At 37.1% G+C, this 27713-nt stretch overlaps 1 protein-coding gene and 1 pseudogene across 1 annotated transcript in view; one reads left to right on the forward strand and one right to left on the reverse strand.

The window, feature by feature from the left end:
- Positions 1–3076: 3076 nt before the first annotated feature.
- Positions 3077–4388, forward strand: LOC117998983 (annotated as a pseudogene).
- Positions 4389–5904: 1516 nt separating this feature from the next.
- The window catches only part of LOC117998984 (olfactory receptor 14K1), a 37195-nt gene continuing 15386 nt past the window's right edge, over positions 5905–27713 (reverse strand). The window contains exon 3 of the mRNA XM_034987892.1: positions 5905–6152. Within this exon, the coding sequence (XP_034843783.1) occupies positions 5905–6152 (248 nt within the window). The remainder of the gene's footprint in view (positions 6153–27713) is intronic.

Consider the following 27713-nt stretch of genomic DNA (forward strand, 5'->3'; position numbering starts at 1 on the left):
GCGGGACTCGATCCTGGGACTCCAGGATCTTGACCTGAACCGAAGGCAGTCACTTAACCGACTGAGCCACCCAGGCGCCCCATTCCCTCTTGATTAAAATCTAATGTTAAATAAAGTGCACTGGACTCTATCTGTTGTTTTTCCTTCTTGCAGAGGCCCAGTAGTATATTTCCAATGACCTGGGAAAAGACATCTCTCAAAAGCAAGAGTATGAGGTGTCAGATATTCATGCCAGGGCTAAATGCCACTGATTAATCCCAGTTAATATGTTTTCATACAGAAATACACTCATAGTCCTGAAGGGACTCTTGCTTCTCTGTAGATCCATAGTTTTCCCAAAGGGTGATACACAACAAATTGAAAAGTATTTTATGCTCTTTGAAAATATAAGAGGAAGACTTCAGACAAGATGATCATCATTAATTTCTCCCTCATAGTATGAACAGCAGAAAAACTATCAAGAAAAGGAAGACATTGGGAATCAACAGAAACCTAGAATTTTGAATCATAGCAGGTAAGATGAACGCCAGGAATTCATAAATTTGTAGGAACATAAATGGGTGAAAAATCCTTTATGGGCTACATATGAACAGAAAGGTACAAAAAATGTTTTTCTCTATGAAAACTTGGATTTCAATAAGTAGCTATTCATGCAAGTAGAGTATTTATGTATATGCATATATATGTATGTATACATTTACTTTGAAGTATACACTTTAATTGCTTCAAAATGACCTGAATTAGACAGGAAGCCACCGTAGTAAGGGTCATGATCTTTGTCTACAGAGCACTACCTATGAGGCGTTATGTCTGATCCAGTCTCCATAAAAATGATTATCCCAATGGACATCATTAAGAATCAAAGGTATGTATTATCTTCTTAACATGGGCATGAAACTAAATTTAAATCATATTTATAATAACACAAAGAAAACCTCATTAAGCATCTTCACCAGAAATCTCAGATCTAAAAAAAAAAAAAAAAAAAAAACACTGATGGTTCAATTATATAGAGAGTAAAACATAGTAATTTAAAACAAAACTACATAGCAAAGAGAGAAATCTATTTCATTGAATTTTTAAAACTCCCTAAGCCTATATTATCTTGTACAATATGGTGATAACACCAGTATTTAATGGAGTATGTTGATGTAGGGTGCAAATAGGATCAAACTATAATACTCAAAGTAATAAGATAAAGCCTGGCACACCCTTGAATTTGATTAATATTATTATGTTCTATAAGCAATAAACCCAGTTTAGAGATGAAAGTTTCACTGGAAACATAAATCCAATCTCTCCATTTTGTGGTGGAAAGGACTAGGATCAGAGAGTAAAAAACAAATGTCCTCAATGAGAAAATAAGTTAATTACAGTGCTTGTTGGAAAAATGTATTCTTTGGTCCTGTTTCAATTATTCCATCCTGACTTCATGCTTTCCTTTAACTTTTGTCAATTGCATTTCATTTTTAGTCATTACAATATGGGTGACAAACAAGACATTTAAAGACACATTAGAAAAATATTTTTTGTCTATATCACAAAAATTCAGATTTCAAATGTGTTGTCTCAGAAGATAGTTCCAGGGCAATTTTTTAAAAAAATGTGCAAAGTTCTGACTTTTAGGGGAATTCCAAAAAGTAATTATAAAATGATACTGTATTTCTTGAAGATATTGTAAAAACTTACTAACCTCTTACTCAACAATGCAGTCTGGCTGGCAAAGAGTCACTCGATTAATATTACAGTGAAAATCTTCAGGTTTCGCTGCTTTGCCAAACACCAGAGCAGACACTTGACTCCTTCAATCTCAACTCTTCATCAGCTTCAAGGAAATCATCCATAAGACATATTAGTTGAAATTAGTCTTTACATCAAATTCTACAGTTATGATATATGCAGTCATAATATATTTATGATATGTCTCAATAAAATAAAAATAAATTAAAATATAGTAATCCTTACATGAGGACATAAATTACTAAATGCCTTGATAGCCTTCTTGGTTTGAACTATAAGTCAATTTTCTAACATTCATATTGATGCCACAATTATAATATGAGCCTTCTAAATGTGCTACTGTCTCATCTAGAATGGTTGTTTACTCCTCTCTTTCAAGAATTTGAGAAGACAGGGCGCCTGGGTGGCTCAGTCAGTTAAGCGTCTGCCTTCGGCTCAGGTCATGATCCCAGGGTCCTGGGATCGAGCCCCCATCAGGCTCCCTGCTCAGCGAGGAGCCTGCTTCTCCCTCTCCCACTCGCCCTGCTTGTGGTCCCTCTCTCGCTGTGTCTCTCTCTGTCACATAAATAAATAAAAATCTTTAAAATAAAATAAAATAAAATAATTTGAGAAGGCTTGACATATTGGATAGAATTCAGTTGAGATCCTCTTCTTTTAAGAATTAGTAAAAATTGACATTTTGTTGAAAATGACAAATTGTCTACAGCTAAATTTCTTGTATATTAGTAAATATTAATTAATTATAAATAAGCATTAGTAATTATTAATTATTCTGTATAGCTTTTATAAGATATTTCCTACATGCTATTTTTCAAAGATACTATAACTTATCATTGAAGGAAGCATTTCTGCCAGTGATGCTATTCCTCATTGTTCTGTTTATATTTATCATTTTCACTTTATTCTCAACCACTTTTCTCTAAAGTTTGTTCCTATTTTGACCCAAAAAACATTGGATATATATCCTGGAAATGAATGTGTGTACAAGATTGTGTGAGCGTGCATGAACACATGTGGGAGAGTAGATGTATGAGCAGCCACTGGGTAGGAAAGGTGGACCTTTCCCCATATTCTATATCCTTCTCTCTTTTTTCATCTATAACTATTACTTTTTTCATGGTAATGATATAAGTCCATATTTATTAATTCTCTGTCCACATTTTTGCATCTCCTTTCTGTTATACATTTCATTTTTATTCTTTAGTGTAATGTCTTTAATCATATAATGAAACAAAAATTTTTACTTACTTCTTGTAGATAAAGGTAATGTATCTAAAACCAAACTCTTTTACAAAAATATTCAGTGACTACCTTCTATTATTTGAAATGATTTGAAAACTTATTCAGTGTACTTAAGGTTTTATTTAGAGTACTGAACTAATACTTCAGGATATATTTTATAAAGATACATGTTTCATCATAAACATACCAAGGACTCATAAATGAAAGGCTTTTCCTATTCTTTCTTCCTAGTCTTCCTGATCTGCTCACTTAACATACATCGAATTCAGACACATATTAGGAGTGGCATAGTGAAGAAGTCATAAACCCTAACATGCATGTCGGGGGAGTAAAAATGTGCATGTCTTATAAACACAAAATAGATGAATTCTTACATAAAAACATTCTTGGAAAGGAGAAAGACTTAACAAGAACCTGATGTTGTCTTTACTCTCCTTTGTCCAACATAGACTGGAAAACCTGACCAACCAGTCAGCAGGGATGGAATTCTTCCTCATGGTATTCTCTGACACCAGAGAGCTCCAGGTTTTACATGGCTTTCTGTTTTTGCTTATTTACCTGGTGACTCTTATGGGAAATCTCATTATTGTCCTGATCACTCTGGATTATTGTCTTCACACCCCCATGTACTTCTTCCTGAAGAATTTATCACTTTTTGATGCCTGCCTCATTTCCATCACACTTCCAAAATTATCCTGAACTCTTTATCCCACAGTGACACCATTTCTTTCTTGGGATGCATATTACAGGTATTGTTAGTCATTCACTTTTCTGGGTCTGAGCTTTTCCTTCTAACTGCCATGTCCTATGACGGCTATGTGGCCATCTGTCACCCACTGCACTATGATGTCAGCATGAACAGGAGAGTCTGTGTGAGGATGACAGCTGCCTCCTAGTCTCTTGGGAGTATCTTTGGGGTCTCATATTCAGCGGGTACTTTCTCTTTATCTTTCTGTGGCTCCAGAAAATTTCCTCAGTTTTTCTGTGATGTCCCCTCCCTACTGAAGATCTCTTGATCAAAGTCTTATGTCATCATTGATATTAGTGAGGCAATTGGGGTTATGTATGCACTTTTCTGTTTAGTGTCCATTGGCTTTTCATATATGTACATTTTCAGTACAGTGCTGAGAATGCCATCATTCCAAGGGTGGTCAAAAGCCTTTTCCACTTGCACACCACATGTCATAGTTGTAACAACATTTACTGTGACAGGCACCATTGCCTATCTGAAGCCAGTCCCTGATTCTCCACATATTGTGGATTTTTTGGTGTCTGTGTTCTATTCTGTGTTGCCTCCATCTTTGAACCCCATAATATACAGCCTAAGGAACAAGGAAATCAAAGCAGCTGTGAAGAGGTTTCTATGGAAACTAAGTCATTATACATTCTATGGGGAAAAACAATAAAACTAGAATATATAAAGCTAAATTCCAAATATATATCTTATAATCTAGGGTGGACATCAATATCCTATATAATAAAATATTCACTTTATTTAAAAGTGCTAGGATAAAGTTGACATATTCATGCTTATTAATAAACATTCATTAACTCAGAACCTCCAAGAATAGCATATTCATTACCTAGTATCTGTGCATGTAAATAGTTTCAGAGACACTACGACAGTTTTTCAGATGGCTTACTGAAGATGTCCATGTACTACTTTTTTTGAATATGTGAATAGATTACTTTACATGACATACAGGAACTCAGAAGATGTAATTCAATTAATGAGCATGAGATGAGGTGCTTATCTTAGACTATCCAAGGAGCCCTAATCTAATCAAAAGTGGGATATTTCCAGACTTGTTAGAGGGAGATGTGTCTATGGAAGTGTGGTCTTCCATTGTTGGATTTGTAGATGGAAGGTGGTCATGAGCCAATATATAGACAGAGGCAGCCTCTGGAGACTGGAAAATGCAGGAACAGATAGTTCACTGGAGACCCAAGAAAAGAATGCAGCCATACCAACCACATCCTTATTTTATCCCAGTGCGGTTGGTGTTGGATTTCTAAATCACAGCACTTTAAAACAAAACATGCTATTAAACCACAGAATTTGTGAAATTTTGCTACAGAATAAATAGAAATTTAACAAAAGCATTAAATACTTGTCTTCTTGAGTATCTCTTAAATGAGAATTTCTTTAGAATAGATGTGCAGACTCTGAAACTAAAGGTCTTAATTAAGGGTAAAAAATAATTTAAAAATCAGACATATATCAAAATATTTATAATTTTGCAGAATAATTCAGATTCTTTTACTCTTTATCCACTAGATTTTATCCACTACCATTTTTATTTTATATGAAAAATATCTATCTATATAAACAAATAAATAAATAAATAAAATTAGATATTTTTAATATTTAGCTTTAGTATTATCAATTTGGATTTTTAATAGCTTATTAAAATTAGACTTAATTTTATTACTTCTTAAATTAGTTTAAAACATTTAATTACTTGTGTTTCTTCAACTAGGAAAGTGTTTAATTCCTATGTGGTATTTGTTGTTGAGACTCAGTATATGAAGATTATCTACTGCCAACTGTAGAGCTACCTGTGTGTGGAGGGAGCCCAGTGTGTTGGGGAAAGCTAGCAGAATATGGTAGGACGGGCTGCACCGTGAGTGCCAAGGACAAGGTGGTGGTCCAGCACTCCATGATAATCAACAAAAACATTCAGAATGACAGCAAGAAGGTGGCACGGGAGCTGAAGTTGCTGCTTTTGGGTGCTAAGGAGTCAGGGAAGAGAACCATTGTCAAACAGATGAAGATCATCCATGAGGATAGCTACTCACAAGAGTAATGCTGGCAATACCATGCAGTCCTCTACATCAACACCATCTAGTCCATCATGGCCATTGTCAAAGCTTTGGGCAATCTGCAGATTAACTTTGCCAACCCCTCCTTCACAGATGAGGCTAGGGGCCAACAAGTATGACTAGGCAGGCAGCTACATCCAGAATAAGTCTGAGGAACTGAACAAGTGCAAGGATACCAAGGTGATCTATACACGCCTCACCTGGACTATTGACACCAAGAACATGCAGTTGGTGTTTGATGCTCTCACCAGCTTCATCATCAAGAACAACTTGAAGGACTGCAGCCTCTTCTGAGGGCCAGTGGGCTCTCACAAGATGAGACAGCACGAACTCTGCTCCCACAACCCCTGAGGAAAATGGGGGCAAGAGGACTAGGCTCCCAAGTGGCCCCAACCCACATTGGCCACCTTCCCCCTTTCTTCTTTCTGTTTATGGGTCCTCAACCCTTCCCTCAGCTCCAGAGACTCAGGAGAGGAGCTGATACAGGTCTCTCTGTTTCAAGTCAGCCCTTGGTTCCGATGCTGGTGCTGGGAGTGGCCATGGTAACCCCTTCCTGGTCATCTGTTCTGGTTTTAACCATTGTCTTTTTCTGTGATGGGGTTGGGGAGCACACACTGAATCTCCCAAAGCCTGTGGCTGGAGGGACATGTACTTCACCTTGGGACTCCTGGCTTTGCTAAATACCAGCCCCTGACTCACCCCAAGTCCAATATTTATAGAGAACCTCTTGCCCTTCCACCTCTCCCGGGCTCCAGGTCTACAAAGGAAAAAGCAAAAGAAGCATGAGAGGCCACTATTCCTGGAGACTACTTGCTCATTTTTGTAGCTTTTAAAAAAAATGAAAAAATAAAAAATAAAAGAAAGTAAAGGGGAAAACAAAGACAAAACTGCAAACCTAGAAAACTTTTATAGAGAAAAACTATTTAAAATTGTCAGATCATGGGGTGCCTGGGTGGATCAGTCATTAAGTGTCTGCCTTTGGCTCAGGTCATTATCCCAGGGTCCTGGGATCGAGCTGGGCATCAGGCTCCCTGCTCGCTGGAGAGCCTGCTTCTCCCTCTCCCACTCCCCCTGCTTGTGTTCCTGCTCTCCTTATCTCTCTCTCTGTCAAATAAATTAAAAAAATCTTTAAAAAATAAAAGCTATCAGATCATGACCAGCACCCACCCAGCACCCTTACGTGATTCCACATTTTGAGTGTGTCTGATGGTTTACACCCATCCCTGTGCTAACTGACCCTTGTGCTTGCAGCATCTCTGCCCTGCCTTCCACAGAATTGGATTCCAAGCACAGTTCCAGACATCTGGTAACATCACTGAGGGTTCTGTCCCAGGGGCCATGAACCCTGGCTTCATTAACCTGAATGTAGCACCTTAGCTCTAATGTAGGAACCACCATGGCCTGCTGAGGGCCATAATCCTCATGTGCTTGCCCCAGTCCCAGGTCCTTCAGGATTGAACACTTCTTGGTTTTCTCTATTTCCTTCCCATGTCCATTTGTTTTGCTTCTTAAATTCCACATATGAGTGAAATCATAAGGTATTTGTCTTTCTCTGACTTATTTCGCTTAGCATAGTACCCTAGCTCCATCCTGTCCTTGCAAATGGCAACATTTTATTCCTGTTTTGGCTGAGTAATATTCCATCAAATTTCTTTCTCCATTCATCAATCTATGGATGTTTGGGCTCTTTCTATAATTTGGCTATTGTTGCTGCTGCTGTAAACATCAGGAATGATGCATCCCTTCAAATTAGGTAATTCGGTAAATACCTAAGAGTGTAATGCTGGATTATATGGTAGTTATATTTTATTTTATTTATTTTATTTTATTTATTTTATTTTATTTATTTTATTTTATTTTATTTATTTGATTTGATTTTATTATGTTATGTTAGTCACCATACATCATTAGTTTTTTTAATTTAAATTTTTATTGTTATGTTAATCCCCATACATTACATCATTAGTTTTTGATGTAGTGATCCACAATCCATTGTTTTCGTACAACACCCAGTGCTCCATGCAGCATGTGCTCTTCCTTAATACCCATCACCCGGCTAACCCATCCCCTACACCCTTCCCCTCTAAACCCTCTGTTTGTTTCTCAGAATCCATAGTCTCTCATGGTTTGTATCTCCCTCCGATTTCTCCCCCTTCATTTTTCCGCTTCCTTCTCCTAATGTCTTCCATGCTATTCTTTATGTTCGACAAATAAGTGAAACCATATGATAATTGATTTTCTCTGCTTGACTTATTTCACTTAGCATAATCTCCTCCAGTCCCATCCATGTTGATGTAAAAGTTGGGTATTCATCTTTTCTGATGGATGAGTGATATTCCATTGTATATATGGACCACATCTTCTTTATCCATTCATCTGTTGAAGGGCATCTCGGCTCTTTCCACAGTTTGGCTCTTGCAGACATTGCTGCTGTGAACATTGGGGTGCATATGGCCCTTCTTTTCACTATATCTGTGTCTTCGGGGTAAATACCCAGTAGTGCAATTGCTGGTTCATAGGGTAGTTCTATTTTTAGTTTATTGAGGCACCTCCACACTGTTTTCCATCGTGGCTGTACCAACTTGCATTCCCACCAACAATGTAAGAGGGTTCCCCTTTTTCCACAACCTCTCCAATATTTGTTGTTTCTTGCCTTGTCAATTACTGCCATTCTAACTGGTGCAAAGTGGTATCTCAACGTGTTTTACCATACATTACATCATTAGTTTTTGATGAAGTGTTCAATGTGGTTTTGATTTGAATTTCCCTGATTGCTAAAGATGGTGAACATTTTTTCATGTGTCTGTTAACTATTTGTATGTCTTCTTTGGAGAAGTGTCTGTTCATGCCTTCTGCTCACTTTTTGCCTTGATTATTTGCTTTTTGGGTATTGAGTTTGAGAAGTTCTTTATAGATCTTGCATACCAGTGCTTTATCTGTAGTGTAATTTGCAAATATCGTCTCCCATTCTGTGAATTGTTTCTTTGTTTTGTTGACTGTTTCCTTTGCTGTGCAGAAGCTTTTTATCTTGATGAAGTCCCAATAGCTCATTTTTGCTTTTGTTTCACTAAACTTTGGAGATGTATCTTGAAAGAGGTTGCTGTGGCCAATGTCAAAGAGGTTACTGTCGATGTTCTCCTCTAGGATTTTGATGGATTCCTGTCTCACATTGAGGTCCTTCATCCATTTTGAGTTTATCTTTGTGTATGGTGTTAAAGAATGGTCGAGTTTGATTCTCCTGCATGTGGCTGTCCAATTTTCCCAGCACCATTTAGTGAAGAGACTGTCTTTATTCCATTGCATATTTTTTCCTGCTTTGTCAAAGATTATTTGACCACAGAGTTGAGGGTCCATATCTGGGCTCTCTATTCTGTTCCATTGATCTATGTGTCTGTTTTTGTGCCAGTACCAAGCTGTCTTGGTGATCACAGCTTTGTAATATAGCTTGAAATCGGGCAACGTGATGCCCCCAGCTTTGTTTTTCTTTTTCAACATTTCCTTGGTGATTCAGGGTTTTTTCTGATTCTATACAAATTTTAGGATTATTTGTTCCAGCACTTTGAAAAATGTCATTGAAATTTTGATCAGGATGGCATTGAAGGTGTAGATTGCTCTGGGTAGCATAGACATTTTAACAATGTTTATTCTTCTAATCCATGAGCATGGAATATTTTTCCATCTTTTTGTGTCTTCTTCAATTTCTTTCATGAGTGTTCTGTAGTTCCTAGAGTATAGATCCTTTACCTCTTTGATAAGGTTTATTCTGAGATATCTTATGGTTTTTGGTGCTATTGTAAATTGAATTGTTTCTCTAATTTCTATTTCTACAGTTGAATTGATAGTATATAAGAAAGCAACTGATTTCTGTGCATTGGTTTTGTACCCTGCCGCATTACTAAATTGCTGTATGAGTCTCTTCACAGATTATATGATACTTTATGTGGAAATACAAAAAAAGTTTAGAACATATTATGAGCAACTACATGCCAACAAATTAGGAAATCAGCAAGAAATAGATGCATTCTTGGAAACTTATGAACTACCAAAACTGAAACAGAAAGAAATAAAAAACCTGAACAGAGACATAACCAGCAAGGAAATTGAAGCAATAATCAAAAATTTCACAACAAACAAGAATTCAGGGCCAGGTGACTTCCAGGGGCATTCTACTAAACATTTAAAGAAGAAATAATACCTATTCTTCTGAAGCTGTTCCAAAAAGTAGAAATGGATGGAAGACTTCCAAACTCTTTCTATAAGGCCAGCATTACCTGGATCCCAGAACCAGACAAAGATCTAATCAAAAAGGAGAATTGCAGACCAATATCCATGATGAATATGGAGGCCAAAATTCTCACCAAGATACTAGCCAAAATGATCCCACAGTACATTAGAAATATTATTCACCACAACGAAGTGGGATTTATTCCTAGGCTTCAAGAGTGGTTCAACATCTACAAGTCAATCAATGTGATACATCACATTAATGAAAGAAAGGACAAGGACCATATGATCCTCTTAATAGATGCAAAAAAAAAAAAAAAAGCATTTGACAAAATATAGCATTCTTTCTTGATTAAACACTCCACAGTGTAGGGATATGGGGAATATACCTTAATATCATAAAAGCCATGTAGGTAAAGCCCACAGCAAATATCATTCCCAATTGAGAAAAACTGAGGAGTTTTTCCACTAAGGTCAGGAACATGACAGGGATGCCCACTCTCATCACTGCTATTCAATATAGTACTAGAAACCCTAGCAACAGCATTCAGACAGCAAAAAGAAATAAAAGGCATCCAAACTGTCAAAGAAGAAGTCAAACTCTCTCTCTACACAGATGACATGATACTCTATGTGAAAAACCCAAAGACTCTACCCCCAAATTGCTAGAAATCATACAAGAATTCATCGAGGTGGAAGGACATAAAATCAATGCACAGAAAACTGTTGCATTTCTATACACCAACAATGAGACAGAAGAAAGAGAAATGAAGGAGTTGATCCCATTTAGAATTGCACTAAAAACGGTAAGATACCTAGGAATAAACCTAACCAAAGAGGTAAAGGATTTGTACTCTAAAAACTGCAGAACACTTATGAAAGAAATTAAGAAAGACACAAAAAAATGGAAAAAAAATTCCATGTTCATGAATTGGAAGAATAAATATTGTTAAAATGTCTATGCTACCCTAAGCAATCTACACAGCCAATGTAATCCTTATCAAAATATCATCGACAATTTCTACAGTGCTGGATCAAATAATCCTAAAATTTCTATGGAACCAGAAAAGTCCCTGAATAGCCACAGGAATGTAAAAAAGAAAACCAAAGCTGGGGACATCACAATGCCAGATTCATGCTATAATACAAAGCTGTGACCATCAAGGCAGTACAGGACTGCCACCTAAACAGACACATAGACCAATGGAACAGAACAGAGAACCCAAAAATAGACCCTCAAGTCTATGGTCAACTAATCTTCGACAAAGCAGGAAACAATATCCAATGCAAAAAGCACAGTCTCTTCAGTAAATGCTGCTGGGAAAATTGGACAGCCACATGCAGAAGAATGAAAGTGGACCACTTCCTTACACCATACAGAAAAATAAACTCAAAATGGATGAAAGACCTAAATGTAAGACAGAAATCCATCAGAATTCTAGAGGAGAACACAGGCAGTAACTTCTCTGATATTGGCCACAGGGACTTCTTTCAAGACATGTCTCTAACGGCAAGTGAAACAAAAGTGAAAATGAATTATTGGGACTTCATCAAAATAAAAACCTTCTGCACAAGAAAGGAAATAGTCAACAAAATTTAATTACAATCTACCGAATGGGAGAAGGTATTTGCAAATGTCATATTAGATAAAGGGCTAGAATTGAAGGTCTATAAAGAACTAATCAAACTCAAGACCCAAAGAACAAATAATCCAGTTAAGAAATGGGCAGAAGTTATGAACAGACACTTCTCCAAAGAAGACATACAAATGGCCAATAGACACAAGAAAAACATGTTCAACATCACTAGGCATCAGAAAAATGCATATCACAACCAAAATAAGATACCACCTCACGCCAGTCAGAATGCCTAAAATCAGCAAGACAGGAAACATCAAATTTTGGTGAGGATGTGGAGAAAGAGCCATACTCTTATACTGTTGGTGGGAATGCCCACTGGTATAGTCACTCTGGAAAACAGTATAGATGTTCCTCAAGAAGGTAAAAATAGAGATACCCTATGACCCAGTAATCACACTACTATGTATGTACCCCAAATTCATATGTAGTGATTCAAAAGGGCACTTGCACCCCAATGTTTATAGCAGCAATGTCCACAATAGCCAAACAGTGGAAAGAGCCAAGATGTCCATCGACAGATGAATGGATAAAGAAGAAGTAGTATATATACACGATGGAATATTACACAGCCATCAGAAAAAAAAATGAATACTTACCATTTACATCAACATGGATAGAACTGGAGGGTATTTTGCTCAGCGAAATAAGTCAACCAGAGAAAGACAATGATCATATGGTGTATGTTTTCATTCATATGTGGAATATAAGAAATAGCACAACAGATCATAGAGGAAGGGATGGAAACTGAATGGGAATTCATCAGAGAGGGAGAAAAACCATGAGAGACTCTTAATAATAGGTAACAAATCGAGGGCTCCGGGAGGGGAGGGGGGTGGATGTATGGGGTAATTGGGTACAGGGCATTAAGGAGAGCAGTTGTTGTGATAAGCACTGGGTGTTATATGCAACTGATGATTTAAAGAACACTACATCTGAAAATAATTATGTACTATATGTTGGCTAACTGAATTAAAATAAATAAAAAATATAAAAAGAAAAAAAAAGAATACATGTAGAATGGGAAGATATTTAAACCACAAACCTGACAAGGTACTAATATCTAAAATATGGAAGGAACTCAAACAACTCAATAGAAAAAAATATTATTAAAATAGGGAAAGGAACTGTATTGACATTTTTTCCCCAGGGAAATACAAATGTTGAGCAAGTACTTTCAAAAATACTCAATATCACTAATCAACAGAAAAATGCAAATCAAAACCATGACAAAGTTCACCTCACACGTGTTAGAATAATATAATTTAAAAATATATATAATGTTAGTCAGGATATGGAGAAAAGGGAACACATATTCTGTTGGTTAGAATGTGAATTGCTACGGTCATTAAAGAAAACTGTATGAAGTTTCCTTTTAAAAAAATTAAAATAAAACTACCATAAGATCCAGTAGTGCCACATCTGGGCATTTATCTAAAGGTAATAAAATCATAATTTTGAAGTCCTATCTGCACTCTTAATACTTATTACAGGATTATTTACAGTAGCCAAGATGTGAAAGCAAACCAAATGTTATTTGACTGATGAATAAAGAAAATCTACTAAAAATATAAAATGGAATATCATTTGTCCTTAAAAAGGGAAAGAAATCGGCTGGCGGAGTAAGATGGTGGAGGAGAAGGAGACCTGGATTTCGTCTCCTCTCAGGAATTCAGCTGGATAGGGATCAAACCATTCTGAACACGTAGAAACTCAACAGGAGATCGAAGAAAAGAATAGCAACAACTCTCTGAACAGAAAAGCGACCACTTTCTGGAAGGTAGGACATGCGGAGAAGTGAATCCGAGGCGATATTCGGGAGGATAGACGGCGGGGGAGGGGCCTCCGTCGGCCGCTTCTGGCAAGTGATAGAAAGAGGAAGCACAAAATCGGAACTTTTAGAAGTCGGCTCCGCTGAGGGACGTCACTCCGGTGGCTAAGCGGGGGGTGGAACACTCATGGGACAGTGTGGTCTCAGGACCCTCGGGGTCGCAGAAAGACCAGGGGTGCCTCAGTGCGGCAGAGCTCCCAGGTATTGGAACAAGGAAGCCGGCTGCAAAGACGGAGCCGAGGCACGAGCTCTCAGCTCAGGGTGGCCATAAACCGTGATCTGGGGCACAGTTGGGCCCCTGCTCCTCCAGCAGGGACCCAAAAAGTTGCAGATCCGGGGAGACTCACCTTCTTCCCCTGGGAGGAACGGCGCGGGAGTGCACCACAGGGATCTGCTGGGTTTGGAGACTCCACCCGGGGTCGGGTGCCAGAGATAGAAACGTGCGGTCACAGGCTGGGGGAGCATGGAGTGCCGCTGGAGGCCGGGGAGACGGGAGTGACTGACGGCTTTTCTCTGGGGCGCACTGAGGAGCAGGGCCCGAGTTCTCGGCTCCCCCGAGGCGGAGATTGGGAGGCTACCATTTTCACTCTTGGCCTCCAAAGCTGTACGGAAAGCTCGCAGGGAACAAAAGCTCCCGAGAGCAAACCCGAGCAGATTACTTAGCCCCGACCGGGCAAGGGCGGAGCAATTCCGCCGCCGGCAAAGATTTTGGAAACCATGGCAACAGGCCCCTCCCCCAGAAGTTCAGCGAGAACAGCCAGCCAAGACCAAGTTTACCGATCAATGAGATCGGCAAAACTCCAGCATTAGGGGAATAATGCACATAGAATCCATGGCTTATCTACCATGATTCTGTAGTCTTTCAAAGTTAAGTTTTTTTTTTTAACTGTCTTTTTTTTTTTAATTTTTCTTTTTCTTTTTTCAACCAACATCTTATCAAACCATTTTTAAGAAAAAAAAAAACATTTTTATTTTTCCTTTTTAGAGTCATATTCTATCACTTCATAGTAGTTACCTGTATTTTTGTCATATATATATATATGTTGTTCTCTCTTTAAAATTTTTAGATAGTTTCTTCTAACAGATCAAAATATACCCTAAATCTCTAGTGTATGTTTTTTTTTTTCTACTCCCCTGCCTGATCACATTCTCTCCCTTTTTTTTCCTTTTATTTAAATACTCTTCTTTCTTTTTTCAAAGAACTTCTTACCAATTCCGTTTATAAAACTTTTTATAATTTCCATCTTTACAGTCATATTCCATCCCTTCATCATATCAACCCTTATTTTTGAACATATACAAGTTTTTCTTTCTTTAAAATTTTGGGAGGCACTTTCTTCTAAGAGACCAAAATACACCCCAAATCTAGTGCGTGGCACTGATCTATGCACCAGCCTGATCATATTTGATCATATTCTGTTTTTTTTGTTTTGTTCTGTTTTTGTTTGATTTATCTTTATCTTTTTCTTTTTCTTTTTTTTTCTTTTTCTTTTTTTCTCTCTTTCCCTTTCTTTTCCCACTGCATCAGGTCTTTTCTGATTTGTTTAGAATATATTTTCTGGGAACGTTGTTACCCTGTTAGCATTTTGTTCTCTCATTCATCTATTCTCCTCTGGATAAAATGACAAGATGGAAAAAATCACCTCAACAAAAAGAACAAGAGGCAGTACTGACTGCCAGGGACCTACTCAACGGAAATTAGTACGATGTCAGATCTAGAGTTCAGAATCATCACTTTAAAGATACTAGCTGGGCTTGAAAAAAGCATGGAAGTTATTAGAGAAACCCTTTCTGGAGAAGGAAAAGAACGAAAATCTAACCCAGTAGAAATCAAAAAGGCTATTAGTGAGGTGCAACCAAATATGGGGGCACTAACTGCTAGGATAAATGAGGCAGAAGATAGAATCAGTGATATAGAAGACCAAATGATGGAAAATAAAGAAGCTGAGAAAAAAAGAGATAAACAACTACTGGATCACGAGGGCAGATTTGAGAGATAAGCGATACCATAAGATGAAACTACATTAGAATAATTGGGATCCCAAAAGACGAAGAAAGATAGAGGGGCAGAAGGTATATGGAGCAAATTATAGCAGAGAACTTCCCTAATTTGGGGAAGGAAACAGGCATCAAAATCCAGGAGGCACAGAGAACCCCTCTCAAAATCAATAAAAATAGGTCAACACGCGACATCTAATAGTAAAACTTACGAATCTCAGAGACAAAGAGAAAATCCTCAAAGCAGCTCGGGAGAAGAGATCTGTAACATACAATGGTAGAAACATTAGATTGGCAACAGACCTATCCACAGAGACTGGGCAGGCCAGAAAGGACTGCATGATATATTCAGAGCAGTAAACGAGAAAAATATGCAGCCAAGAATACTATATCCAGCTAGGCCGTCATTGAAAATAAAAGGAGAGATAAAAAGCTTCCAGGACAAACAAAAACTAAAGGAATTTACAAACATGAAACCAGCCCTACAAGAAATCTTGAAAGGGGTCCTCTAAGCAAAGAGAGAGCCTAAAAGCAACATAGACCAGAAAGGAACATAGACAATATACAGTAACAGTCACCTTACAGGCAATGCAATGCCACTAAATTCCTATCTTTCACTAGTTACCCTGAATGTAAATAGGCTAAATGCCCCAATCAAAAGACACAGGCTATCAGACTGGATTAAAAAAACAAGACCCATCGATATGTTGTCTGCAAGAGACTCATTTTAGAACCAAAGACACCCTCAGATTGAAAGTGAGGGGGTGGAAAACCATTTACCATGCTAATGGACAAGAAAAGGAAGCTGCAGTGGCAATCCTTATATCAGACAAACTAGATTTTAAACCAAAGACTGTAATAAGAGATGAGGAAGGACACTATATCATACTTAAAGGATCTATCCAACAAGAAGATCTAACAATTGTAAATATCTATGCCCCTAACATGGGAGCAGCCAATTATATAAGGCAATTAAAAACAAAAGCAAAGAAACACATTGACAACAATACAATAATAGTGGGGGACTTTAACACCCTCCTCACTGAAATGGACAGACCGTCTAAGCAAAAGATCAACAAGGAAATAAAGACTTTAAATGACACACTGGACCAAATGGACTTCACAGACATATTCAAAACATTCCATCCCAAAGCAACGGAATACACATTCTTCTCTAGTGCCCATGGAACATTCTCCAGAATCGATCACATCTTCGGTCATAAATCAGGTCTCAACCGGTACCAAAAGATTGGAATCATTCCCTGCCTATTTTCAGACCACAATGCTTTGAAACTAGAACTCAACCACAAGAGGAAAGTCAGAAAGCCCTCAAATATATGGAGGCTAAAGAGCATCCTATTAAAGAATGAATGGGTCAACCAGGAAAGTAAAGAATTTAAAAAATTCATGGAAACTGATGAAAATGAAAACACAACTATTCAAAATCTTTGGGATGCAGCAAAGGCAGTCCTAAGAGGAAAGCATTGCAAGCCTTTCTCAAGAAACAAGAAAGGTCTCAAGTACACAACCTAACCCTACACCTAAAGGAGATGGAGACAAAACAGCAAATAAAGCCTAAACCCAGCAGGAGAAGAGAAATAATAATGATCAGAGCAGAAATCAATGAAATAGAAACTAAAAGAGCAGTAGAACAGATCAACGAAACTAGGAGCTGGTTCTTTGAAAGAATTAACAAGATTGATAAACCCCTGGCCAGACTTATCAAAAAGAAAAGAGAAATGACCCAAATCAACAAAATCATGAATGAAAGAGGAAAGATGACAACCAACACCAAAGAAATACAAACAATTCGAAGAACATATTATGAGCAACTCTATGCCACCAAATTAGATAACCTGAAAGAGATGGATGCATTCCTAGAGATGTATCAACTACCAAAACTGAACCAGGAAGAAATAGAAAACCTGAACAGGCCTATAACCACTAAGGAAATGGAAGCAGTCATCAAAAATCTCCCAAAAAACAAAAGCCCAGGGCCGGATGGCTTCCCAGGGGAATTCTACCAAACATTTCAAGAAGAATTAATACCTATTCTTCTGAAACTGTTCCAAAAAATAGAAATGGAAGGAAAACTTCCAAACTCATTTTATGAGGCCAGGATTACCTTGATCCCCAAACCAGACAAAGACCCCATCAAAAAGGAGAACTACAGACCAATATCCCTGATGAACATGGATGCAAAAATCCTCACCAAAATACTAGCCAATAGGATCCAACAGTACATTAAAAGGATTATTCACCACGACCAAGTGGGATTTATCCCTGGGCTGCAACGTTGGTTCAACATGCGCAAATCAATCAATGTGAACAATACATTAACAAAAGAAAGAACAAAAATCATATGATCCTCTCAATAGATGCAGAAAAAGCATTTGACAATGTACAGCACCTTTCTTGATCAAAGCTCTTCAGAGTATAGGCATAGAGGGTACATACCTCAATATCAAAAAGCCATCTATGAAAAACCCACAGCGAATATCATTCTCAATGGGGAAAACTGAGAGCTTTCCCCCTAAGGTCAGGAACGCGGCAGGGATGTCCACTATCACCACTGCTAATCAACATAGTATTAGAAGTCCTAGCCACAGCAATCAGACAACAAAAAGAAATCAAAGGCATCCAAATTGGCAAAGAAGAAGTCAAACTCTCACTCTTTGCAGATGATATGATACTTTCTGTGGAAAACCCAAAAGACTCCACCCCAAAACTGCTAGAACTCATACAGGAATTCAGTAAAGTGGCAGGATAGAAAATCAACAAAGTTGAAAATAGAGCTACCATATGATCCAGCAATTGCACTACTGGGTATTTACCCCAAAGATACAAAAGTAGGGATCCGAAAGGGTACATGCACCCCGATGTTTATAGCAGCAATGTCCACAATAGCCATACTGTGGAAAGAGCCAAGATGTCCATCGACAGATGAATGGATAAAGAAGAGGTGGTATATATATACAATGGAATATTATGCAGCCATCAAAAGGAATGATATCTTGCTATTTGCAGCGATGTGCATGGAACTGGAGGGTATTATGCTGAGCGAAATAAGTCAAACAGAGAAAGACATGTATCATATGACCTCAGTGATATGAGGAATTCTTAATCTCAGGAAACAAACTGAGGGTTGCTGGAGTGGTGGGGGGTGGGAGGGATGGGGTGGCTGGGTGATAGACACTGGGGAGGTTATGTGCTCTGGTAAGTGCTGTGAATTGTGCAAGACTGTTGAATCTCAGATCTGTACCTATGAAACAAATAATGCAATATATGTTAAGGAAAAAAAAAAAGAAGGTAGCAGGAGGGGAAGAATGAAGGGGGGGAATCGGAGGCGTAGACGAACCATGAGAGACGATGGACTCTGAAAAACAAACAGGGTTCTGGAGGGGAGGGGGGTGGGAGGATGGGTTAGCCTGGTGATGGGTATTGAGGAGGGCACGTTCTGCATGGAGCACTGGGTGTTATGCACAAACAATGAATCATGGAACACTTCATCTAAAACTAATGATGTAATGTATGGGGATTAACATAACAATAAAAATTAAGAAAAAAAAGGGAAGGAAATCTTGCCTTTTGTGACAACATGGATAAACCTGGAGGACATTATGCTAATTGAAATAAGCCATATGGAAGAAGATATATACTCTATGTATCATTATGTGTGGAATCTCAAAAAAGAAACAAGAAAAACCCAAACTGAGGAACAAAGAGCGGAAAGGTGGTTGCCAGTGTTTGGGGATTTGGGGAGATTTTGGTCAAAGGTACAGGGTTTCAGTTCAACATAAATATGTTCTGAGGATTTAATGTGTAGCATGGTGACTATATTTAATAATACTGTATTGTAAACTGAAATTTAAGATAGATCTTAAATCTTTGTAAAAAAAAGATAACTGTGAGTTGGTGTGTTAATTGTGATAATTGTTTCACACTGTCTATGTACATCAAATCATCACATTGTACACCTTAGTTATATTAAATTTTATTTATCAACTATACCTAATAATGAAAAAAATAAAATATAAAAAAAATATTTACATGGTTGGTGGATTACAGGATTCTTCCTCAAAAAAAGATCTCAACTGATATGTTTTGACTTTGAATTGAGCTGAATCCATGTGAATCCATAATATAAGTATTAGATGTAGATTTTTACCCACTAGAACAATAAATTTTCTCTCCCTTAGCTCTTTAATCATTTATAAATTTCTCTTTTAAATCCTCCATGAAAAATGAGTCACTGCAGGTCTTTGTTTTTTAAACCTCTTTAATATACCTAAAACTATTTGAAATTAGGGAAGCAAATAGAATCAACGTGGAATCCCTCTCCTGTATTTCTGGATTGCAGAGGATTGCCAGCATGAGCTTCTCTAGGATTTTGGTGCTGTTTACAAATATACTTAATCTATGGTAAAGTATAAAAAAAAAAAAAAAAAAGAGAATTAAAAAAAAAAAAGTGTTCCTTGGGCCCTCCCAGGGGTACAGATATTACATGGCTTGGAAAACTGAGGGTAACAAATCCTCATCACTTTGAGCCATTGTGGCCTTCTTGCTAAACTGTGACAAAAATTTTGGCATCTCAAGCTCATTTACTGTAGGTCACCCTTAAATTCAGACCTCAGTTAGCCAATACAGTAGATTATTAGTTCACTTTTCACATACTCAAAAAACACATTGAGTTATAAATTTTGGATGAGTATACCCATGGAAATGAATGCTACCCTATCTATTATTATATTCTCTTTGATCTGACACCCTTAGGATCAACTTCCATGCCTGCAATCCAGATTTCTTCCAACGTAAGCTGTCAATATTCTGTGACACATTTAGTGCATAACCACTGTTTTTAAAACAGGTTCTTTACTTCTCTTGCTATGCTCTGATGGAATCTTGATCTCCCTATGTCACTGGAAGAAATGAGAGAAATTTGGAAACATGTCATAAAGAGAATTTCACCTCCTTGTAAAGAGTTCTCCCAGGTGAAGCCAATGGAATAATTCTTTGTGTGGATTAGTTGATTGTCTCAAATAAGGGGGATGGTGTGGAATTCTTACATCATCAAGGAATGTTCAGGGATTTCAGGTTCATATTTGCCAGGCTTGTATGAGTCTACATAAATGTCTGCAATCCATTTCCCAGTGTCCCACTCTTCCCTAACTACATCCTTCCCTTTGGGTAAGAGATTTGGATGATTTCTGTTTTCAAATTCTCCAGAAAAAAAGAACAAATTATCTCTGTGTATATAGAGACAGGACTATCATCTATTATCTATCATCTATCTATCTATCTATCTATCATCTATCTATCTATCTATCTATCTATCTATCATCTATCTATCTATCTATCTATCTATCTATCATCTATCTATCTATCTATCATCTATCATCTATCATCTATCTATCATCTATCATCTATCTCTCTAATCTGTAGATAAATATATACATATACATATATATATATGTATAGATGGATAATATTTATATTTTTTGCTAAATTGACCCATTTAATTATTTGGAAATTTCAAAATCTGCAGTGTGTGCTAGAAGGCTGGAAATCCAGTGGAGAGTTAATACGTAAGTTCAAGACCGATGACTGACTACTTGAGAGCCAGGGAATAGCTGATGTTGCAGTTAATATCCAAAGGCCACCATAGCTGCAGAATTCAATTTTGCTTAGCAGGAAGTCAGTTTTTTTTTATTCTGTTCATCCAAAAGCATTGACCTCACTCTTGGGCTATGCTCTCCTCCAGGTTTCTGTGATATCTACACATTCCTAACTTTCTGACCCACAGTGACCTTTTCCTATCCTGTTTTGAATTTCTCCTTATCACAGTTACCACTTTTTACTGTAACACAAGGATCTGTTCATGGCTTTATGTCATCTTTTTCAGAGAATTTTGAATATCTGGATGTTATAAACTCTAAAATTCAGATCTCCACCTTTGTTATTTACTTTGAATTTCCAACTAGTATTGAATAATAAACTGAATACATATTTGATATTTCATATATGTCCAAACTTAACATGGCCAAAATATTTATCCAATCAACAAACACATTATGTCTTTGTTTTTCCCTTGTATCATTCTCAATAAAGGTAGCCACCACTGAAATTCTCAGGACAAAAAAAAAATATAAAACTAGTCATTATCTTTGCTGACACAACTCTATAACTGCACACATGCTCCCCTTCAGCAAGTAATATTAGCTACTACTCCAAATATTTCTGATACCTAAACATTTTTTACATCATTTGCTACTTTTCCTGTTCACACTACTACAATCTTTCTTATGTTACCACAAAAGCCACCTAAACAATCTCCCAAATTTATGTCATGTTCCACAAATCATTCTGTGCAGACCAGTGATATTTAATTTTAAAACAAAACAAAACAAATAACAAGAGAGCAAACTACCAAAGAAACAACAAACAAGGTAAAATTATTATTTTTAGCAATACAATAATAGTAAGGTATTTTATTATTTTTTATTTGTTTAAATTTAAATTAAGTTAATTAATATATAGTGTATTGTTGGTTTCAGAGGTAGAGTTGAATGATTCATAATTTTCATATAATACCTAGTGCTAATTATATCACATGCCCTCCTTAATGCCCATCACCCAGTGATCCCATCCCCCTCCTCTCCAGCCACCCTCAGTTTGTTTCCTATGATTAAGTGTCTTTTATGATTTGTCTTCCTCTCTGATGTCATCTTGATTTACTTTTTTCTCTCTTCCCCTGTGTTCCTCTGTTTCTTAAGTTCCACATATGAGAGGTATCATATGAAAATTGTTTTTCTCTGATTGACTTATTTCACTTACCTTAATACCCTCTATCTCCATCCTTGTCATTGCAAGTGGCAAGACTTCATATTTTTGATGGCTGAGTAATATTCCATTCTATGTATATACCACTGTTTCTTTATCCATTCATCTGCTGATGGACATCCTGACTCTTTCTATACTTTGCCTATTATGGACATTGTTGCTATAAGCGTTGGGGCACAGATGCCCCTTCAGATCACTACATTTGTATATTTGGGGTAAATGCCCAGTAGTGCAATTGCTGTGTTATAGGGTAGCTCTATTTTCAACTTTTTGAGGAACCTCTATACTGTTTTTCGGAGTGGTTATACCAGCATGCATTCCCACCAACAGTGTAGGAAGGTTCCCCTTTCTCCGCATCCCCGCCAAATCTGTCGTTTCCTGACTTGTTAATTTTAGCCATTCTGACTGGTGTGAGGTGATATCTCACTGAGGTTTTGATTTGGATTTCCCTGATGCCGAGCGATGTTAAGCACTTTTTCATGTGTCTGTTGGCCATTTGGATGTCTTCTTTGGAGAAATGTCTGTTCATGTCTTCTGCCCATTTCTTGATTGGATTATTTGTCCTTTGGGTGTTGAGTTTGGTAAGTTCTTTATAGATTTTGGATACTAGCTTTATCTGATACATCATTTGCAATATCTTCTCCCATTTAGTCAGTTGTCTTTTGGTTTTGTCAAATGTTTCCTTTGCTGTGCAAAAGGTTTTTATCTTGATGAAGTCCCAATAGTTCATTTTTGCCTTTGTTTCCCTTACCTTTGGAGATCTGCCTAGCAAAATTGTTGCAGATTAGGTTGAAGAGGTTGATGCCTCTGTTCTCCTCCAGGATTTTGATGGATTTCTCTCTCACATTTAGGTCTTTCATCTATTTTGAGTCTATTTTTGTATGGTATAAAGAAATGGTCCAGTTTCATTCTTCTGCATGTGGCTGTCCAATTTTCCAACATCATTTGTTGAAGAGACTGATTTTCAACTCGATATTCTTTCCTGCTTTGTCAAAGATTAGTTGACCATAGAGTTGAGGGTCCATTGGTAGATTCTCTATTCTATTCCATTGATCTCTGTGTCTGTTTTTGTGCCAGTACCATACTGTCTTGATGATTAGAGCTTTGTAATAGAACTTGAAGTCTGGAATTGTGATGCCACTAGTTTTGGTTTCCTTTTTCAACTTTCCTTTGGCAATTCAGGGGACTTTTCTGGTTCCATACAAATTTTAGGATTATTTGTTCCAGCTCATTCAAAAAAGTTGGTGGTGTTTTGATAGGGGTTGTTTTGTATGTGTATATTGCTCTAAGTAGCATAGAGACTTTAACAATATTTCTTCTTTCAATCCATGAGCATGAACTATTTTTCCATTTCTTTCATGAGTGTTCTATAATTTTCTGAGTACAGATCCTTTGCCTCTTTGGTTAGGTTTATTCCTAGGTATCTTATGCTTTTAGGTGCAGTCGTAAATGGGATCGACTCCTTAATTTCTCTTTCTTCTGTCTCATTGTTAGTATAGAAATGCAACTGATTTCTGTGCATTGATTTTATGCCTTGCCACTTTGCTGAATTCCTGTATCAGTTCTAGCAATTTTGGGGTAGATTCTTTTGGGTTTCCCACATAGAGTATCATGTCATTTACAAAGAGTGAGAGTTTGACTTCTTCTTTGCTAATTTGGATGCCTTTTATTTCTTTTTGTTGTCTGATGCCTGTGGCTAGGACTTCTAGTACTATGTTGAATAGCAGTGGTGATAGTGGACATCCCTGCCACATTCCTGACCTTAGGGGGCAAGCTCTCAGTTTTTCCCCATTGAGAATGATATTAGCGGTGGGCTTTCCTATTGGCTTTTATGATATTGAGGTAGTTTCCCTCTATCCCTAGACTGTGGAGAGTTTTTATCAAGTAAGAATGCTGTATTTTGTCAAATGCTTTTTTTTTTTTGCATCTATTGAGAGCATCATAAGTTTCTTGTCCTTTCTTTTATTAATGTGATGCATCACATTGATTGATTTGCAGATGTTGAACCATCCTAGCCACCCAGGAATAAATCCCATGTAGTCATGGTGAATAATCCTTTTAATGTATTGTTGGATCCTATTAACTACTATTTTGGTGCAAATTTTTTCATCCATGTTCATCAAAGATATTGATCTGTAATTCTCCTTTTTGATGGGGTCTATTTCTGATTTGGTGTTCAAGGTTCAATTCTGGCTTCATAGAATGAATTTGGAGGTTTTCCTTACATTTCTATTTTTTGAAAGAGCTTCAGAAGAATAGGTATAAGTTCTTCTTGAGATGTTTAGTAGAATTCCACTAGGAAGCCATCTGGCCCTGGACTCTTGTTTGTTAGGAGATTCTTGATTACTTCTTCAATTTCCCTGATGGTTATGGGTCTGTTCAGGTTCTTATTTCTTCCTGGATCAGTTTTGGTAGTTTATACGTCTCTAGGAATGCAACCATTTATTCAAGATTGCCTAGTTTGTTGGCATATAGTTGTTCATAGTATGTTCTTATAATTGTTTGTATTTCTTCGGTGTTGGTTGTGATCTTGCCTCTTTCATTCATGAGTTTATTTATTTGAGTCTCTTCTCTTTTCTTGTTGATGAGTCTGGACAGGGGTTTCTCAATCTTATTAATTCTTTAAAGAACCAGTTCCTAGTTTTGTTGATCTCCTCTACTGTTCTTTTGGTTTCTATTTCATTGATTTCTGTTCTAATCTTTATTATTTCTCTTCCCCTGCTGGGTTTAGGGTTTATTTGATTTTCTTTCTCCAGGTTCTTTAGGTGTAAGGTTAAGTTGTGTATTTGAGACCTTTCTTATTTCTTGAAAAAGGCTTGCATTGCTATGTATTCCCTTCTTAGGACCACCTTTGCTGCATCCCAAAGGTTTTGAATAGTTGTGTTTTCATTTTCATTTGTTTCCCTGAATTTTAAAAATTCTTCATTAATTTTCTGGTTGACCCACTCATTCTTTAGTAGGATGCTCTTTAGCCTCCATGTATTTGATTTCTTCTTGTGATTGAGTTCAAGTTTCACCCATTGTGGTCTGAAAATATTCAGGGAAGAATCCCAATTTTGGTACCTGTTGAGACCTGATCTGTGACCCAGTATGTGATCTATTCTGAAGAATGTTCCATATTAACTTGAAAAGAATGTATATTCTGTTGCTTTAGGATAGAATATTTTGAATATATCTGTGAAGCCCATCTGGTCCACTGTCTCATTCAAAGCCCTTGTTTCCTTGTTGATCTTCTGCTTAGATATCTGTCCATTGCAGTGATCGGGGTGTTAAAGTCTCCCACTATTATTGTATTATTATTGATGTGTTTCTTTAATTTTGTTATAAATTGGGTTATATAATTTGCCGCTCCTATGTTAGGGGCATAAGTATTTACAATTTTTAGATCTTCTTGTTGGATGCACCCTTTAATTACGATATAGTGTTCTTCCTCATCTCTTATTACATTCTTTGGTTTAAATCTAATTTATCTGATATAGGGATTGCCACCCCACGTTTCTTTTGTTGCTCATTAGCATGATAAATTGTTTTCCACCACCTCACTTTAAATCTGAAGGTGTCTTTGGGTCTAAAATTAGTCTCTTGGCAGACAGCATATTGACGAGTCTTGTTTTTTTTATCCAATATGACAACCTGTGTCTTTTTATTGGAGCATTTAGCCCATTTACGTTCAGAATAACTATTGAAAGTTATGAATTTAGTGTCATTGTATTACCTGTAAAGTCCCTGTTTCTGCATTTTGTCTCTGTTTCTTTGTGGTCTATCTTACTTTGGGCTCTTTCTTTGCTTAAAGGATCCCCTTTAATATTTCTTGTAGGGCTGCTTTGGTGATCACAAATTTGTTGGTTTTCTGTTTGTTCTGGAAGCTCTTTATCTCTCCTATTTTGAATGACATTCTAGCTGGATAAAGTATTCTTGGCTGCATATTTTTCTCATTTAGAACCCTGAACATATCATGCCAACTCATTTGGCCTGACAGGTCTCTGTGCGTAAGTCTTCCACCAGCCTAATGTTTCTACTGTTGTAGGTTACAGACCTCTTGTCCTGAGCTGCTTTCAGGATTTTCTCTTTGTCTCTGAGGTTTGCAAATTTCACTATTATGGGTCAGCGTGTTGACCTATTTTTATTGATTTTGAAGAGGGTTCCCTGTGCCTCTTGGACTTGGATTCTGCCGCTCTCTTTCCTCTTCTTCTGCGATCCCAATTATTCTAATATTGTTTTGCTTTATGGTATCACTTATCTCTTGAGTTCCCGTCTCATTATCCAGTAGTTGTTTATCTCTTTTTTTCTCAGCTTCTTTTTCTCCATCATTCTGTCTTCCGTATCACTAATTCTCTCTCTTCTGCTTCATTTATCCTAGCAGTTAGAGACTCCATTTTTAATTGCATCTTTTAAATAGCCCTTTTTTCTCTACTTGATTTGATTTTTGGTTCTTTTATTTCTCCAGAATGGGATTCTCTAATGTCTTCTATGCTTTTTGTCAAGCCCAGATAGTATATTTATAATTATTATCCTGAACTCTAGTTCTGACATCTTACTTAGGTCCATATGGATTAGGTCCCTGACAGTCAGTACTGCCTCTTGTTCCCTTTTTGAGGTAAGTTTTTCCATCCTGTCATCCTTTCTAGAACAGTTTCATTAGAGAACAAAATACTAAAATGGCAACAAGAATTACAGAGAAATATACACTAAACAAATTAAATGAGTCCTGAAGCTGGAGGGGGGGGAGAAAATTAAAAAAAATTAACCCCCCCAAAAAAACAAAACCAAAACCTGCTGTTTTAAACAAACAAGCAAACAAACAAACAAACAAACAAACAAACAAACAAACAAAAACACAGAGAATATAATCAGACAGGTGCTCAGAACAGAGCAGTACACTGAATACTGTTGTATTTTGGTCTATTTATTAGAAAACTGGATCCCAAAATTGTAAATAAGGAAAACTTATATATTTACAGAAACAAAATTAAATATAATGAAAGGATAGAATGTTACTGCAAAAATGAAATTTAAAAAAATATCTTAAAAAAGAGTCAATAAAATAAGACATTGGTTGAAAAAGGAAAAAGAGAAAATAAAATTGAAAAAACTAAAGAATCATGGGGAAAAAAGAAAAACATGAATTCTATATGCTATATCCCTTTGTGCTGGAGTTTTGCAGTTCTCAATGATGGGCAAACTTGGTCTTGGCTGGATGTTCTTGCTGATCTTCTCGGAGAGGGGCCTGTTGCTTTGATTCTCAAGTGTCTTTGCCCTGAGCTGAATTGCACTGCCCTTGCTAGGCGGCCAGGCTAATCAATCTGCTTGCTTGATTACTCTATGTGGCTTTTGTTCCCTGAGGCTTTCCATGTTTTCCATGTCACTTTAGAGGATGA

This window comes from Mirounga leonina, unplaced genomic scaffold (genome assembly GCF_011800145.1).
Source record: "Mirounga leonina isolate KUSES-001 unplaced genomic scaffold, KU_Mleo_1.0 Mir_432, whole genome shotgun sequence".
Classification (NCBI taxonomy): domain Eukaryota; kingdom Metazoa; phylum Chordata; class Mammalia; order Carnivora; family Phocidae; genus Mirounga; species Mirounga leonina.